This window comes from Pelophylax lessonae, assembly GCF_965119305.1.
Source record: "Pelophylax lessonae genome assembly, chromosome: 2".
Classification (NCBI taxonomy): domain Eukaryota; kingdom Metazoa; phylum Chordata; class Amphibia; order Anura; family Ranidae; genus Pelophylax; species Pelophylax lessonae.
In genome coordinates, this window is record NC_138769.1 from 98,194,586 (window position 1) to 98,213,114 (window position 18,529).

The window sequence follows — 18,529 nt, forward strand, 5'->3', positions numbered from 1 at the left end:
GCACCGCTCTGGGACTCTGGAAGACAGGATACAACATAAATTAGTATCACTCTTCCAAGATTTGGAAAATTTGAGGATCATAGAAAGGACACTTAATCAGTCCGACTATGGTCAGGGAGAGGGAACATCAAGCATTTCCATTCAGAAAAAAACATCAGCAGACTTAGAAGACAGTTTGCCTAAACCAGATGCACTGCAGCACTTACCCGGGTCCAACCTGGGTTTGGCTGCCGTTGCTTGGCCCAGCCCTTCTTCTTTCCCCGGTAGGGAGAGTCCAACAGTGACCTGTCACATTAACCCCAACTCAAGGGGCCAGAGGTCACAAATTATAGGCTAGGTGAAAACCTAGGAGCAAAACACAAGTGAAAGTAGGTAGGCACAGCAACCTCCATCTTACCTGTGTCCTGCTGGTGCCAAGGGCGCCTGTATCCGCCTGATCTATAGTCTGCATTGAATCTAAGATGCAGTATTGGCTCCTCAACGTGTAGCTTCCTGACAGCCTATGCTTGAAGGAAACGCTATTTAAAGAGGAAGTAAACCATAATCTGCAACTTTTACCTATAGGTAAGCCTATGATAAGGCTTACCAATAGGTACTGTAAATATCTTCTAAACATGTACCGTTTAGGAGATATTTACCTTACATGCAGCCAGTGACGTCACTGGCGCATGCGCTCTGAAGGAACGGCCGCTGGTGCCGTTCCTTCAGAGCCCCGTGCCGTGACCGTCAGCTCCCGCGCGCGTGCGTGGGAGTGACGTCACCGCGGCTCCGGCCAATCAGATGGAAACACAAAAACTGACCGGTTCAGCAGAGGGGCCGCCTTTTAAAGTGTATTGGTGATGTGTTTCCTGTTCGGGAAGGGGGTCTCTCTCTCATGGGCTGTTATGGAAGACGATTGGGGATAGATTTTTCACTTCCTGTCTTGCATAATGTTGTTAGCAGGACAGAAAGTGAAGGCAAGTATCTCTAACGGGGCCCTAGATAGCAGAAAAACCTGACAGAGGCTCAAACCCTTTCCCTTACCATGCAAAACTGAGAAAAGAAAAAGTGTTGGCTTAACATGCACTTCGAGTGGAGCTCATGCCACACTAAACTCCCACAATCTGACCACCCTGTCCACTCTAAATAAATGGAAGAGAAAAAAAATATCCATAATACTTGCCAATCCAGGTATTTGGTTACAGGACTGCAGACAGGATCTTTGCCAACCAGCTGCTCTGCCCAAGTTCTGTATCTCCCCATAAGCTGCGATCATGTGATAAAATGGCTAAGTATATGGTCACGTCACCATGCAATAAAAGGTGTTTGGGTTGGCTGTAGATCCATCTTAAAAATATCTACACCGCCTCAGTATATACACATGAAAATAAAAAACAGGTATGTTGGATATAAATGTTTATTTGGTCAGTCTCTAAGGAAAGTTGTTACTGCTAACTTAGGATTTCCAGGTCACCCCCAGGACAACTACACGAAAGAACACCACATCATGGTGACAGAACAGCTGCAACACCTAATATCCCAGTGCTTTTCCTGGTTTCCTCCCACATTAAGTTGCTGGATGAATGTCCCTACACTGGTCTGGGTAGCCACTATCCATATCTGTGTGAAGTAAGCACCTGCCCTATCTTCTCACAGAGCTGTCAAAGCCCAGGTGGAATCAGCTTTAGTCATTATTCTTTGTATGTCACATCATAACGCAGAAGACTAAAATGTATGTAAATCCTAACAATAAACCTCTATTATCTGATCCTTTTTGGTCTGTTAAATATACAGTTAAAAATGTTATGTTAATTTGGTCTCCCTCGCCACATATACTTTCGCTACCTTCAGATCCATCACGCGTTTCGAGCGCAGTTTCCCCAGCCAATCCCTGCGCTGACCCCGGTCCCTGGGCTGGAAGTAGTCAGATGCTCGGAACCTAGCCACCTTATTTCGATCCTATATACCATGCTGCACGAGCCGGCTTCCACGGCCCTTGCATATGCACTTAAACCCAGGTGGGAGGAGGATGTGGGAGACTTGGAGGATGACGAGTGGAGTGACGCCCTAGATGCCTGTAAACTGGTCTCCCCCAAACTGTCTGACCGCCTTACACAACTCTATATACTTCACTGTGCATACCTCACTCCCCTTTTGACGGCCAAATACCGACAGGATGCTTCTGACACCTGCCCTATGTGTGGACGTGAACGGGGGACTTTCCATCATCTGATTTGGAATTGCCCGAAGATTCAGGGCTTTTGGGCACAGGTAGTTAAATTCCTGCACTACACCATGGGCTCCCCCCTTTCGTTGGTCCCCAAACCATGTTTATTGGGGATTTTCCCCGATACCAGTATGAATAAACTCACTACTATTTTCCTACACTAAACTTTATTCTCAGCCCGGAAAGTGATAGTGAGACGTTGGATGCGAGACAGACCCCCCACTTTCCAAGACTGGCTCAGGGAAGTTAGCATTGAGGTCGGGGTCAGTAGTTCAATAGCAGTTTTTGCAGATGACACAAAATTAGGCAGGGCAAACACTGCATGCATAAAGAAAGGGATGTATTCCAGAGATAAGACTATAATCCTTCCACTTTATAAAACTCTGGTCCGACCGCATCTGGAGTATTCTGTCCAGTTCTGGTCGCCAGTCCTCAGAAGGGATGTGTTGGAGCTGGAGAAAGTCCAGAGAAAGGCAACTAAACTAATTAGGGGATTGGAGGACCTTGATTATGAAGAGCGTCTGCAATCGCTTGATTTATTCTCCCTGGAGAAGAGACGCCTGAGGGGGGACATGATAGCAATTTATAAATACCTCAATGGTGATCTCAGCTTAGAAAAAAAGCTGTTCAGTCGAAGGGATTGCATGAGGACTCGGGGGCATACAATGCGATTAGAGGAGAAGCGTTTTAACCTCAGGCAACGTGGGGGGTTCTTTACTGTCAGGGCTACAAGATTGTGGAATTCTCTACCACAAGAGGTGGTTTCTGCGGGAAGTATGGTGGCTTTCAAAAGACTCTTAGACGTGCATCTCAAGGATCAGAACATTCAGGGGTATGTGAGATGATTACAGCCACACACACCTACACAGGTTGAACTGGATGGACTATTGTCTTTATTCAACCTCACCTACTATGTAACTATGTAACTAATGACACTCTGCCCTACAAAAAACTAATATATGCCCATCGTGGCTGTCCCAACAAATTTAATAAGATCTGGACAGGTGGGTACAGGCCCCCCGAGACGTGTTCTTAATTTGAGACCACCTCCCCGTCTACTGTGCCACTATATTGCCTACCTGCTGTTTGTTGTAAATCATCATATTCTTTGCACTGCTGTGTCACACTTCTGTTTTATGCCTAGGACGTTCATTCAGTCTATGCTTTCATATAGGTCTTTATAACCCATATGTCAAGATGTCTTTTTTACAAATTCTTACTGATTTGTTGGATACTGTATTACCCTTTTTCTGTTGTTTGTGCATTTATGTTCAATAAAGAACCGGTTTGATAAAAAAAAAAAAAAAAAAAAAAAAGTTATGTTATGTTATATATGTTTCAGAATTGCAAAAAAATACTGTTAATTCTTTCAGAAATTCAGGGAGCTCAAAAACTTCTTGTAGCAAATTGACATTACCGTGCCTCTGCTACATAGAAATGTCATGTAGTGTTATCAGTCCTGCCCAGTTCCCCTCTGCTGTACTGCAGAACCCCTATAATTAATGTTATGGAGAGGAGAGGAGAGGAAGAGGTGTTTTATAGTACTAAAACCCTTCTTGTTCCTCCATAGTTACCGTACTGGGAGTAAGAACTGTCACCTTGGGACATGAAGTGTTTTACTAGCAGGATTAAAAAGCACAATTAAAGAATGTAAAAGCCTGAAAAAAGAAAACTAAAGCAGCCACTACCAAGAAGTAGTAAGCTGCAATATATGACATGTTTGTTCTTGGGTTTAGATACACCTAAATCCATCTTCCTTCAGGAACTTCCTTTATCTTAAGCTGATCATACACTGATTGAAATTTGGCCCGTTCAGCAGGGACTTTCAATCAGTGTGTGGCCTTCCCATGTGGTATATGTTCGAAAACTTTCCTCGATCAGCGGCTGCAGGTGCTGATCACTGTATTCTGCGCCATTAGTGGGTGCCACCATCACAATACAATGATACGATGTCCTGGCGCGAAGGAAGGGGGGAGAATGGGGATTCTCCATCCATCTTATTTGTATAGATATAGTAATCTCTTTGTTTAGCCCACTCGTTGAGTGAAAACAAAACAGCATATGAACTGCTTTGAAAACACAGAACTAACTAAAGCCCCTTCCACATGGGTCTTGCTCAGTGGTGGTTCTGTCCGCTGATCTCCGCTGAGCAGGCGGATTGCTGGTCTGTGTCCACTCTACTTATGCAGAACAAACACAGCCCGCTCTCCTCTATGGGCTGTCGGATGTTAAATGGAACACCTGTCTGCTAACCCCCGACTACCATTCGATCCACTAGACGGAAGGTGAACAGATCCCCATCCACCTGTTTTTAATGGATCGGATGTCGGTGGGGGCCAATGAACACGTTTACCCACCACTTCATAGAGGAGAACAATCGAAAAAACTGACAGGTGGACCCAATTGGTCTGCTCCTGTGAAAGGGGCCTAAAAAGACACCAAAATTTGGTGAATTCTAAGTTTGCCAAAAAAAAACACATAGATACTGCCAAAGACTGCTTGTCGGTTAAATAAGCCATGACAATGGAAGAGGAGGTATTATACCTGAGTTCCAGAGAGGTCTTCATTATTTTCAAACTCCATCCTGATTGGATCATGTGGAGGTAATTCCATGGGATACACAATCATTACAGCACCACGGAGCTGATCCAAAGCATCCTTTACCATATCCATTGTTACACACACATTGGCCTCCGCTTGTTTCTACACAAAGAGAAGAGGCTTTTCAGTTCATTTCAAACACATTTTACAATATAGCTGCAATCTTTGTCATGTCCTGACAACACTCATGGCCAATCAGCATCTCTACAGTTGTGACAGTCTGGCTTGAAAGTTAAACTCCAGGCAGATATAAAACATACCAATGAATGCCCTGATGCATTTATTAAAATATATTAAAGCGGTTGTAAACCCAAAGTTCAAAAAAAAAAAAAAAAAAAAAAAAAACCTGCAAGACAAAGGCATAATGAGCTAGTATGCATCGCATACTAGCTCATTATGTATTACTTACCTTAGAACGAAGCCCCAACACGGACCCCCGGACATCGCTGCGGGCGCTGCCATGATCCCTCGCAGTCTCTTCCGGGTTCGGCGGCTCCGGCGCGGTGATTGGCTGGAAGAGACGGCTCCGGCGCGATGATTGGCTGGAGCCGCGATGACGTCACTCCCGCGCATGCGCGCGGGAGTGATTTTCCGGCAAGCTCCCGGCAAATAGATTGAAGGTCCCCCCGGACGGCTGCATGCACTGTAAATATCTCCTAAACCATGCCGGTTTAGGAGATATTATTTGTACCTACAGGTAAGCCTTATTATAGGCTTACCTGTAGGTAAAAGTGTAAAAAAGCGGGATACTACCGCTTTAAATGTAGTGTAAATGCAATAGTGCAAACTCCCTACATGACTAATTCCAGCCTCAAATTATTCCTTGTACTTCAGGAATCAGTCTGGGGAAATGGGGGGGGGGGGGGGGACACTGAGAGCTAATTATATGTCCTGCATATACATGTGCTAGCAAGAAACATGCTAAAAAAAGTGCCAATTTCTCTTCGATACATTGGTGATCGGCAGCTTGGGCAGTTTGAGAGAGGAGTGTTTTTCAATTTTATTTGCAGGGAGTCTTTTTATTCACCGTTTGATTTCAGCAACAGAATCGGCATAATAGTGTGGAAAACAAGGTTACCTTTGATATTAAGGCTTTTGCTTCCTCCATTGTCTTTTGCAACACCTTCTTCATATTGTCACTAGGTGCTGAAAAAAAACCCATACAACAGAGTATGATATAATATGGATTACCAATATCCAGGGCTGGTGCAAAGATATTTGTCTACACAGGTGAAGGAGCAGTTTGGTCCACCCCTACACCTCACCATCCCCTTGCCACCCCCCACCCCCTCACTGTCTACAGTACCTGCATTTGTGATAGGGTGCAACATGAAGGACGTCTCTTCAAATCCCCCCCGCCCCCCTCTCAGCAAAAATCCTCACCCCCAAGTCCTCCCTTCCAGCACCCCCCCCCCCATCCTGGGTTAATTCATCTCCCCCCCCATCCTCCTAGCACAAATCCTCTTCCCCCATCCTCCCAGCGCAAATCCTCTTTCCCCCTAAGTGGATAAAGAGCGAGCGCAGCGTGTGGGGCTAAGCATGTGCACAAGCTGCGTGGCAGGTGTCACTGGTGCCCACACTAGCACACCCCTACCGGGCCAGTCACTGGAGCCAAGTTCTGGAGCTTGCTCCAGCACTGGGCTCCGCTCCTGGAGATTTGGATTTTAGCAAACCCTTATGAAAAAAAAGTTATTTGACCCAAAAACTTTAAGAGCTCCCTCAATTATTGAAGCCCCAAGGCCCTGTGTTCCACTTGTTTGTATATTTTCCAAGTGCTTCTGTGGGCCTGGTTCTCCAAAGTATTCCCATAACTCAAAAATAAAATTGTTTGCTGAATGCCTTTTGCCCAAATTGACCCTACAGGGTGTTTAGGCGATTGTGGCAAAGACAATAAAGCTCCATTGGGGCAGATAATGCAAATATAATTTGTCAGGAACAAATAAATAAGGAAAAAAATGATCACTTAGGCCCCGTTCACATAGGGGCGACGCTACTTCGCACCGCGACCTCCGAGGTCGCGGTGCGAGCAGCGCGCCGCGACCTCGGAGCGGCCGCCACGGACTTCATAACATTGAAGTCTATGGCGGTCGCCTCCTGGTCGCCCCAAAGAAGCTCCGGACCCTTTTATTAAGTCGGAGTGACTTGTGTCGCTCCTATTAGAACGGGTCCGCAGCTTCCCTATGGGAGGCGACCTACGGCGACCTGTGAGGCGACCAGGTCGCCTCACAGGTCGCCTTAGTGTGAACGGGGACTAAAAGTGATTGTAAACGATCACCTTGTAAAACAACCCATTCAGTTTAAAATAGAAATGAAAGGCAAATCATTTTTCTATAGATCTAAAGAAACATAAATAAAATGTTTCTCTTTTTTTTATATAAGTGATCACATTCCCTCTGTTCTGAGCTGCATAGCAGCACACTGAGCTAGCCAGTGAATGGCTGTGCAGTGGGGGCTTGTCAGGACAAGTCTGATCATTGGATGAGAGCACACTGAGTTCCCAGCATAGCTAGAGAACTGACCACGATGTGCTCTCCTGCTTTGTGTGGTCAGTTTTTATTAAGAAAGCAAGGGGGACTAGCAGGAACACCAGGGAAGAAGGGAAAGTAAAGAGTCAACTGAAATTACCTTTAAAAGAAAGTGTCAATACATTCCACACATTGTACAGTTATAGCAGGTCATGATTTACTTCTACAGTAAGAGGATATGGAATGCTAGATATAAAATCTGTTCATATTTAGAAAAAAAATACTACTAAAATTCGGAGATGACATCATTACCATGTCCATTGCGTCTTCCAATCTCATCCTTTTTAAAGGCACTTCCTCCACTGGGCACACATTTAGCTTCCCATTCATCCTTTAGTTTCAGATCTTCAATCTGCTCATCAGCCAATCCCTGCATATTGGGGGGCAAAGTAATTCCATGTTCTGCCAACTCTGCCATCTCTATAAAGGGAAAAAAGGGCAGACTATTAATGCCACTTTCAGCAGTGAGTTTTTTTTTTTAGATCCCATATTCTTCATGTGGGTCCAAGCTTTACTCCAACCAAAACAGAAATGATAGTTTTAGGCCTCTTTCACACCGGTGTGCTCAGTGCCATCTTAAGAGCATTAAAGGGCCCAGGGCAATGCAGTGCACTGGGGACCCGCCTACACAATCACCCACGAGAATAAAAATGCAAATGATCAAAAAGGCTATATTTATTGGTAGCAGCAGAAAGCCTGATGGAGCAGACTTGCATCAGGTACCAAATTCATAGGTAAACAGCCCACTTTACCATCCTATACAATAAACGGTGAACCATTTCCATTTAACAAGGCAGCTTGAAGAATAAAAACATGACAGTACAACTCAAAGCAACAAATACGTGTGTATACTAGTGTTATTTATACAGGAGAATTGTCCCCTTGTATAATTGTTTATCTTAAGGCTACATTCACATGGGTGTACACCTGTGTGGAGATATATAATGTATCTCTGTTAGTTGTGAGGCCTTTCTTACCTGAACAAATCCTACTAACTTTAAGCCTGCCATTGTAAATGACTACTATATCTTTCACCAAGTCATCCACAGGAACATTGACAGTCGTATCGAAGAGGAACTGGCTCTCATCACCGTGTTTCACATGTAGGCGCACCATATCTGCAATGATAAGCATTAGATGAAATGACAGCAAATGACACTTAGGCACCTCTTCTAGTATCAATGTAGTTACACATTTAAAAAAGCCATTCCTGGAAACTAGCAATCTCAACAATCCACATCAAATCTCCTTGCTTTCCTTTTCTTCTAAACTTCTTCAACGCGAGTGACCACCTCATTAACCACTTCAATACCGGGCACTTTCACACCCTTCCACCCAGGCTAATTTTCAGCTTTTAGCGCTGTTGCATTTTGAATGACAACTGTGCGGTCATGCAACACTGTACCTAAACCAAATTTATGTCATTTTCCCCCCACAAATAGAGCTTTCTTTTGGTGCTATTTGATCACCGCAAGGTTTTTTCTTTTTTGCTAAACAAATAAAAAAAAAGACAGAAAAGTTTGAAAAAAAAAAGAGTTTTTTTGTTTATGTTATACAATTTTGTAAATAAATAGGTTTTTTCCTGCACTGATGAGGCTGCACTGACAGGCACTGATGAGGAGGCACTGATGGGGTGGAACTGATATGCAGCATTGATGGGCACTGATAGGCAGCACTGCTGGGCACTGATAGGCGACATTGATGGGCACTGATAGGCGGCACTGGTGGGCACTGACGGGTGGCACTGACGGGCGGCACTGATAGATGGCAATGATAGGCACTGGTGGGCAGCACTGATGGGGAGGGCACTGGTGGGCTCCCTGAGCCCTGATTGCCATCCCTGGTGGCCATAGTGGGCATCCCTGGGGTCATGGGTGGTCATCCCTGGTGGTTCTAGTGGCACCCCCCCGAGGGTCTGCACTGTCAATCAATTATCTGATTACCAGTGCAGACCCCCCCGTCAGGAGAGCCGCAGATCCTCCTTTACTGAGGAAAGCCAATCAATGGCTCTTCCTGTGTACAATGTGACCAGCCGTGATTGGACACAGCTGGTCACATGGTAAAGAGCCTACGTCAGTAGGCTCTTTACCGAGATCGGAGATGCGGTGTGTCAGTGTGACATGCCGCATCACTGATCACCGCTCTGCGGGCCCCCCAGAGCGCATTATCCTGCCGCCGTCATATGACGTCCGGTCAGGATAATGCAACCACTTAATCGCCTATAGGGCGGGCGGGAAGTGGTTAAGAATAACCTTCTTGATCCATTTTGGTTTGGATTTTGCCCTTAACACTTCACTGAAACTGCTCTTTTAAAACTCACAAATGACTTACTAACAGCAAAAAGCAATGGACACTATTCGGTACTCCTGCCTTTTATACGATTGACCATTCTCCTCAAAAAAACCTTTATTTCTTTGGTCTCTGCGACTGTGCCCTTCGCTGACTCTTATCCTACCTATTTGTTTCACTTGCAATTCTACTTCCTCCAATCCTCTTCCTTTCTCCATCGGGGTCCCCCAAGGTTCTGTTCTTGGACCTCTCCCATTTTCAATCTACACCTCCTCCCTGGGTCAGCTGATAGCCTCCCATGGCTTTCAATATAATTTCTATGCTGACAACACCCAAATCTACCTCTCCACCCCTCAGCTCACTCCATCAGTCTCCTCACGCATCACTAACTTACTAACAGACATATCTGTCAGGATATCACAACACTTCCTCAAACTCAACCTGTCCAAAGCCAAGCTCATAATATTTCCTCCCCCCACGTACCTCTTCCCCTGACTTCTCTGCCAAGCGCAATGGTACAACCATCAACCCATCCCTGCATGCCAGGGTGCTAGGTGCCATCCTGAAATCTGAACTCTACTTTCAGCCCCACATCCAATCACTTTCCAAGGCTTGCCCCCTTAACCTCCGCAATATCTCTAAAAGATGTCTCTTCCTAACCAATGACACCACAAAGCTCCTGATTTACTCCCTGGTTATCTCTTACCTCGACTACTGCAACTCCCTCCTCATCGGCTAACCTTTAAATAGGTCATCTCCCCATTAGTCCATCATGAATGCTGCTGCCAGACTCATCCACCTTACCAACCATTTAGTGTCCTCCACCCCTCTTTGCCGATCCCTCTACTGGCTTCCACTCACCCAACGAACAGTTACATTGTGCTTACTCATGTGTGAATCGCATCAACCTCTGCACCGGCTATTGGTCCTGTGGTGTAGGTCATGCACTTTATTGGGATTATACAATAAATGAGCTTTCGGTATTTTAGTGTGAAGCCACTTCTTTTCACATGGATACTTTATGGCTGGTGAGCCGAGGCGTGCACCCGTAAGAGGAGTCCCACCTGTTCAATCTACTAACCTGGATCTACTCACCTGGAGCGGCATCTTTCTTATTTTCATTACATGTGAAAAGAGCCTTGGTCTCTGGTTGATCTGCAGTTGCCATGATGCTGCACATGTGATCATTTATGACAACAGCCATTTCATGGTTTTGAAGTTTGGTTGAGAGCACAAGCAAATGTGACAGTTAGCGTTCCTGGTATTCCTTGAATGAAACGTTTTTTTGAAACCATTGAAACAATGTATTCAGATCCGCTTTCACTGCCAATTTTTCTGGACAGCTTATTCTGGAAGTTGAAAAATAACAGACTAAGGCCCCTTTCCCACACGGTAGTCCGTCAGCGGACTCCAGTTGGATGGCAGCTGCGCGGGGACACAGCTGTCAGGTCCCCATTCTTCTCTATGGGGGAATCAGATGAGAACGGACCGTCTGTCCATTCTTCTCTTCTTCAGAGCCTCAAAATAGGTTTTCCATCCGTCCGGAATTGACGGATCGGATCAGATGCCAGCGGACATGTCTCCAATGACATCCAATGCCCCATAGAGATGCATGGGGCATCCATTCAGATCCGCCTGAAAAACGGACAGGCGGATCTGAACAGTCCGCTTGTGTGAAAGGGGCCTAACTGAATGTATGAGCAGGAAAAAAAAAGAGCCTTAAAGCGGAGTTCCAGCCATTTCACTCACCTGTCCAAAGGTCCAGCGATGCAGCCGCCCGAAGCCTCGATCCTCTCCCTCGGCGCCGGCATCACTGCTGTGGGCACCCGGCTGTGACAGTTTGCGGCTTCACAGTCGGGTACCCACTGCGCATGCGCGAGTCGCGCTGCGCGTCTTGATTGGCCGGCAATCTTCTGGGACCTCTGACATGTCCCAGAAGATTGCAGGGAGGGAGGGGGAGAGGAGAACTTCCGTTCAGGGCGCCGCGGCGCTCCGAGCGGAAGTGGGAGCGGGTACCTGTCAAAACTAGGTACCCGCACCCCCCCCAAAAAAAATGACATGCCAAATGTCGCATGTCAGGGGGTTAGAATACCTAAAGCGGAAGTTCCATTTTTGGGTGGAACTCCGCTTTAAAGCGGAACTAAACCCACTGATTTAACGGTTTCTAAAAGCAGTTACATACCTTGATTGCCAGGATTGCTAACTGTCACAATTGCTTGTGTCCTCAATCAAACTGTCAAACCATCCAATGTCTGGCATCATAACTGATCACATGGATAGCTTTATGGCAGTTGCAGATCAAACAGAGGCCGACATGGCAGCTTCCTTGGCTGAAAAGGATAGGTTAGTTTAATTCTACTTAAAGCGGAGTTCCAGCCATTCACTCACCTGTCCAACGGTCCAGCGATGCGGCCGCCCGAAGCCTCGATCCTCTCCCTCGGCGCTGGCATCACTGCTGTGGGCACCCGGCTGTGACAGTTTGCGGCTTCACAGCCGGGTACCCACTGCGCATGCGCGAGTCGCGCTGCGCGTCTTGATTGGCCGGCAATCTTCTGGGACCTCTGACATGTCCCAGAAGATTGCAGGGAGGGAGGGGGAGAGGAGAACTTCCGCTCAGGGCGCCGCGGCGCTCCGAGCGGAAGTGGGAGATGGTACCTGTCAAAACTATGTACCCGCTCCCCCCCCCCAAAAAAAATGACATGCCAAATGTGGCATGTCAGGGGGTCAGGACTCCCTAAAGCGGAAGTTCCACTTTTGGGTGGAACTCCGCTTTAAAAAAAAAAAAAAGTATTCTGAGGACTTTAGTTCCAGTTTATCTCTGAGGCGCATATATATGCATCAGTCAACAAAACTGTTCTGTGTTGAGAGTGGAATTCCAGCACAGTGACTGAGCTGTCACTGACAGCTCCCAACCATTGTTTACAATCGGAAGCTGGTGAAATGGGTGACCACATGACCCTAAAGCAGAACTAAACTCCCTGTAAAAATATTTCTACTTTTTTTGTCCTCCCCCTGCCTCTTAAGCTGGATACACACTATACAATCCGTTTTAGATGTTTTCCTTTAGATTTACCAAAACCATATAATATGAGGTCAGACCTAAACATTTTCAATTTGTATGCAATCAGGCCGGTCCTTGCACTACATAGTTGAGGGGAAATCTAAAGGAAATCAAACAACAAAAGTTGTATAGTGTGTAATGTATCCAGCTTTACAAATATGTGAGAAAAAAAAACTTTGGACAACTTGAGTGGCCATACTATGGCAGCATTCATGCAGACGTGCTGCCGGTCTCTCCCAGGTCCCAAATACTTGGCAGAAAACGGCATTGCATCTACACATGCAATGGACCTTGTAAGATGGAGAGCAGTAATGTGATCAGCACAAGGATTCCTCAAAAAGGTCCAAAGCTTTATTTTCCCGGTCACATAGTACACATACGGTGACGTTTCTGAGGCACGCAGACCCTGTGACACCCGCCTGATGAAGGGTTCCTGCATGGCTCCGAAACGTTGCCGTATGTATACTATGTGACCGGGAAAATAAATCTTTGCACCCTTTTGAGGAATACTTGGTGTGCCGATGACATTTCTTCACTCAGATTGTCTTCAGATTCCAGCCTGTGGTCATTACAGCACCCAGCATTACAACAGCCGTTACCAGGAACGCGTGCGTGGGGAATATTGCATTTAGACCTTGCAATATGGAGGCGCGGAGGAGGGCCAGGGAGGGAACAAATGCAGCAGTGAAATTCCCCTTAAACCCCCCCCCCCCCCCCAAAAGGCAGTATGATGTTAGCAGGGGTTCCAACACCTTCCTCGCTCCATAAGAACAATGAAATCCACTCCTATGGTTGCCATGGAAACTCCTCCAGCAACAACGAACATGTACAGTGTGAGACTTCTCCCTGACACTGTGTGCAGGACTTGTAGAAAGAAATAATGTGCAGATTCATGATTATTATTACACAGAATAAGGATCAGCCATGTGTATCATTCCTCTGTGAGGACATCCTCAGCTATCTGAGGCCGGCTGGGTACAAGGAGAAGGAACAAATCACACCCGGGACTCACCTACTGATCCACCGGCCTTCCTGCAACAGTTTCAGTTACACTGTAGACACGCCCCTGTTTCCTAGGATACGGCACGAAACATCCGGCGTGCTGCTATTCCGTAATCACAGGAAGTACAACAGAACTCATAGACACGCCCCCTCCCGCTGATTGGCCCCGTCATTAAGTTCTTGTTGTACTGTGTGAGGAGTGCAGCACATGACCGTGAATGGTAGATGGGTGATGTGTTGTATAGTTGGGCAGGAGAGGATCCGCCCCACCCTTTGCTGGAAGTATTCTCCTTCACAGATATGTCACGGGGGAGAGAGGGAGTGTACCAAATCTGGAGTGGGCAGAATCCGGAGCAGCTTTGCATAGTAACCAATCAGCTTCTAGATTTCATTTACACAGCTTAACTGAATCAGCTGATTGTACACAGCCGTTCCAGTCTTAGATTATGTTCCCCCTATTATTTGTACCTCTTCTCTGAATGGCTCTCCATTTTGTTTCCTCTTCCTCCCCTCTCCTCGTTACACCGCGCCCTCCACTCCGCGCCTCGTTACACCGCGCCCTCCCCTCCGTGCCTCGTTACACTGCGCCCTCCACTCCGCGCCTCGTTACACCGCGCCCTCCCCTCCGTGCCTCGTTACACTGCGCCCTCCACTCCGCGCCTCGTTACACCGCGCCCTCCCCTCCGCGCCTCGTTACACAGCGCCCTCCACTCCACCGCTCCACACCTCATTACACCACACCCTCCCCTCCACCACTCCACACCTCATACATTGCGCCCTCCCCTCCACCGCTCCACGCCTCATTACATTGCACCCTCCCCTCTGCGCCTCGTTACACTGTGCCCTCCCCTCCACCACTCCACACCTCATTACATTGCGCCTTCCCCTCTGCGCCTTGTTACACTGCGCCCCCTCTCCTCCGTGCCTCGTTACACTGTGCCCTCCCCTCCACCCCTCATTACATTGCACCCTCCCCACTGCACCCCCTCTCCTCCACGCCTCGTTACACTGCGCCCTCCCCTCCACACATTACATTGCACCCTCCCCACTGCACCCCCTCCCCTTCACGCCTCGTTACACTATACCCCCTCCTCCACACCTCATTACATTGCATCCTCCCCTCTGCACCCCCTCTCCTCCGAGCCTCGTTACACTGTTCCCTCCCCTCTGCTCCTCGTTACACTGCGCCCTCCACACCTCATTACATTGCGCCCTCCCCTCTGTACCTCGTTACACTGCGCCCTCTCCTCCGCGCCTCGTTACACTGCGCCCTCCCCTCCGCGCCTCGTTACACTGCGCCCTTTCCTCCACCGATCCACACCTTATTACATTGCACCCTCCCCTCTACGCCTTATTACACTGCGCCCTCCACCGCTCCCCTGCGCACCTCGTTACACTGCGCCCTTTCCTCCACCGCTCCACACCTCATTACATTGCACCCTCCCCTCTGCGCCTCGTTACACTGCGCCCCCCCCCTCCACTCCGCAGCTCGTTACACTGCGCCCTTTCCTCCGCCGCTCCACACCTCGTTACATTACACCCTCGCCTCCGTGCCTCGTTACACTGTGCCCTTTCCTCCGCGCCTCTTTACATTGCACCCTCCGTTCTACGCCTCGTTACACTGTGCCCTTTCCTCCGCTGCTCCACGCCTCGTTACACTGCACCCTCCGTTTTGCAGCTCCACCCTATTAAGCATCTTCAAACAGAAGGTGGAGGAGCACAAGGTCTCTAACATCCACCAGCTCAGTGATGTCATCATGGAGGAGTGGAAAAGGGCTCCAGTGGCAACCTGTAAAGCTCTGGTGAGCTCCATGCCCAAGAGGGTTAAGGCAGTGCTGGAAAATAATGGTGGTCACACAAAATATTGATACTTTGAGCCCAATTTCACTTAGGGGTGTACTCACTTTTGTTTCCAGCGGTTCAGACATTAATGGCTGTGTGTTGAGTTATTTTGAGGGGACAGCAAATTTACACTGTTATACAAGCTGTACACTCACTACTTTACATTGTAGCAAAGTGTCATTTCTTCAGTGTTGTCACATGAAAAGATATAATAAAATATTTACAAAAATGTGAGGGGTGTACTCACTTTTGTAAGATACTATATGTAAGAGTGGGTGTTACTTTTATATTTGGTAATACTACCTTCTTGGGACATACTTTTTTGCTGACATCATCTTTACATACAGTATAAGAAGACAGTATGCTAGACGGTCTTCAGAGAGAGATGAGAAAAGGACACCCTACACTCTGAAAACACGTAACATAAATCTCTCCTTTGGATGCGTGAAACCTTTCGGTTTTGTTCTATTTTGGTATGTTTTACTTTACTTTAAGAAAATAAACGTTTGTATCGTATGAGCTGAGGAGTCTCCAAATTCTACTATGAAAAGGATTTCGAATAATCAGCTTTTTTTGTGTGAGGAAATAAAAAAGCTGATTAGCGACTCTGTTTACATCACGTGATCAGCTGTCATTGGCTAACATCAGATCACGTGGTCAAGGGTCGGGATCGGCCCCTTACTCCGATCTGGGATCAGCCGAGTCTCATTGACTCGCTGATCACAGAGTGAGCCGCTTGCACCCACAGGGAGCGCACAGGCAGCTCATGCATAGGAGGTTGTAAATGGATGCCCTCCCGGCAATTTAGGCCCATGCTGTACCTGTCTTTTGGCTATAATGTAGTATGAAGAGGTTAAATAACAAACATGTCATATAGGGGAAAAATTTCTGCGCTATTGGAGGAAATTAAGTAAATAAATGACTGCAGCCTACCTCAAAAATATAGATAACTATATTTAGTAAATGTGGGGAAAAGGGAGGTAATATGGCGCTGTCAGGCTAATAAATAGGAAATATAAATATATCTTAAAGTGCACTGGTGATAAAGTGAATAAAAATCAAGGTATATAAAACTTCATATGGTGAATCCTTAAAAAGTGTAAATATGTTTAAAGAATTTGATAAAAAATATATGTATATATATATAATATCGTGATAAATGGATAAGAAAATTAAGATATAAGTGATAAATTAATTGAAAATCAATTCAGTGTGTGATCTTAAAGGTGTATGTATGACTATATAAAAAATAAAGTGATGTTTTAAATATCCTCCATAAATAATTAAGGTGCTAATTAATCAGATATATATTGTGCTAGTGGGCCAAACAATAAATAGCTTTGTATAAATCTGTACACAATCAATTCATAAATAGTGTCCCAGCAGTTTAAATAGCATAAATAAATAAATAAATATAAAGAGAATATATAGAAAAATTGTCCATATAAATAGCCAAATATTAAATGGTGCTGCAAATATAATTGAGTCCCAAAAAGGGTGATGAAGCAGGGATTTTAACAGGATAAAATGGATTACAGGACTTCCAGACTGATGGGGGTGCTCAATACAGGAATCAGTGCTCCCCTCCTATTACTCCCGCACTCACCAGATGGTGGTACCCCCACAGGGGTAATCAGCGTTTGGGGTGACTCTCAAAGGTCCCTCCGAAGGCTGGCTAGTAATCCACTTAATCCCGACTTCGTATGCCGTATCTTTCTCCAGGGGAAAATTGATGAGAAATCCCTCCTCTTAAAGTACTCCAATATATTTGAGAGATCCGGATGAGGAAAGAAAAAAGGGGCTCCAATAGTGAAGTATTGCAAAAAATAGGTGCTTTATTCATATAAATTTACAATACTCACATTTAATAACAGAAAAACGGTGCATGTATGTCCTAGGGACCGCAACACCCTCGTGTAGCGGTAGTTCCGGGACGCGGTGCGTTCCACCGGCCGGATGTGCGTCTCAGTCAACAGGAAGCGGAACTGACGTAATCACGCTCTACGCGTTTCGTCATCAATGACGTCATCAGGAGCAGCGTATGGTCACGTCAGGTCCGCCCAGTGTTATACTTCCTGGTTGCCGGGCAACGTTAATTGCAAACTCCATGACCGCCAATAGGAAAAAACCTCTTCGGCGCGTCATGAGTTGCCGGGCAAGGACATATTAAACATTTAAAAAGGATAAAACGGACATAAATTCTATTGGTTAAAAAGTAAAGCATCATCTGTTACTAAGTGGAATTGAGATGTCTAACAATAGTAAAAGAAGATACGATATATAAGTACTAACAGAACTGTTATATATTTAAAAAGGCATAATGGAATGTAAACGATAGATAAATACTAAAAATTTATATAAATTAAATATAAAAACAACTTCATTTTTAATTAATAATTGGAGATATCTTAACAATAAGTAAATGGATACTAGAAATAAATATAATTGGACCGAAGTCCATTAAAGGTGCATCCGTGCAGTTTTAAGGTAATAAGGCAAAAATCTATAAAATCATTAAATTCAGTTAACGGGAGGAATATTTTATAGAAAATATCTTATAAATTACCATAACTAGTATTCTTTAAATTTATTTTTAAAGGAGGTGTGTTTATATCGCATCTATACAGTGGGAACTACATTTAATCATCTTTATATATAAATCTGGACCAACTACAGAAATCATTTATTGTACTACAACCTTTATATAAGTAATAGTATAAGTATAAGTCATAGCTCCCTTAACCATATACATATGTTAGATATGCACTTTTTATCCTCCCTCAAATTTAGGAATCACATAATTTATTAATTCTATATTATTTTTCCTATTAATTATGTTCATCATCCTACATGCCAATTAAAGTACAATATATCTATTTAAAATTAGGAAGAAATTAAAGCTAATATGTAAAACATCACACCCATTACTTATATAAAGGTTGTAGTACAATAAATGATTTCTGTAGTTGGTCCAGATTTATATATAAAGATGATTAAATGTAG

The 18,529-nt window shown here is 45.5% G+C and overlaps 1 protein-coding gene across 2 annotated transcripts in view; it reads right to left on the bottom strand.

Moving 5' to 3' along the window:
• Positions 1 to 13,789, bottom strand: part of LOC309547465 (cilia- and flagella-associated protein 298-A) — a 37,247-nt gene extending 23,458 nt beyond the window's left edge. Inside the window, exons 1-5 of one of the 2 annotated variants that reach the window (XM_082247326.1) lie at positions 13,695 to 13,789; positions 8,310 to 8,450; positions 7,585 to 7,752; positions 5,886 to 5,953; positions 4,751 to 4,909 (exon numbers count right to left, since the gene is read on the bottom strand). In XM_082247326.1, coding sequence (XP_082103452.1) covers positions 4,751 to 4,909; positions 5,886 to 5,953; positions 7,585 to 7,752; positions 8,310 to 8,448 — 534 coding nt within the window. In that variant the 5' untranslated portion in view covers positions 8,449 to 8,450; positions 13,695 to 13,789. Of the gene's footprint in view, positions 1 to 4,750; positions 4,910 to 5,885; positions 5,954 to 7,584; positions 7,753 to 8,309; positions 8,451 to 13,694 lie in introns of those variants that run through there. The other variant, XM_082247327.1, reaches the window with a different exon arrangement.
• Positions 13,790 to 18,529: the final 4,740 nt, after the last annotated feature.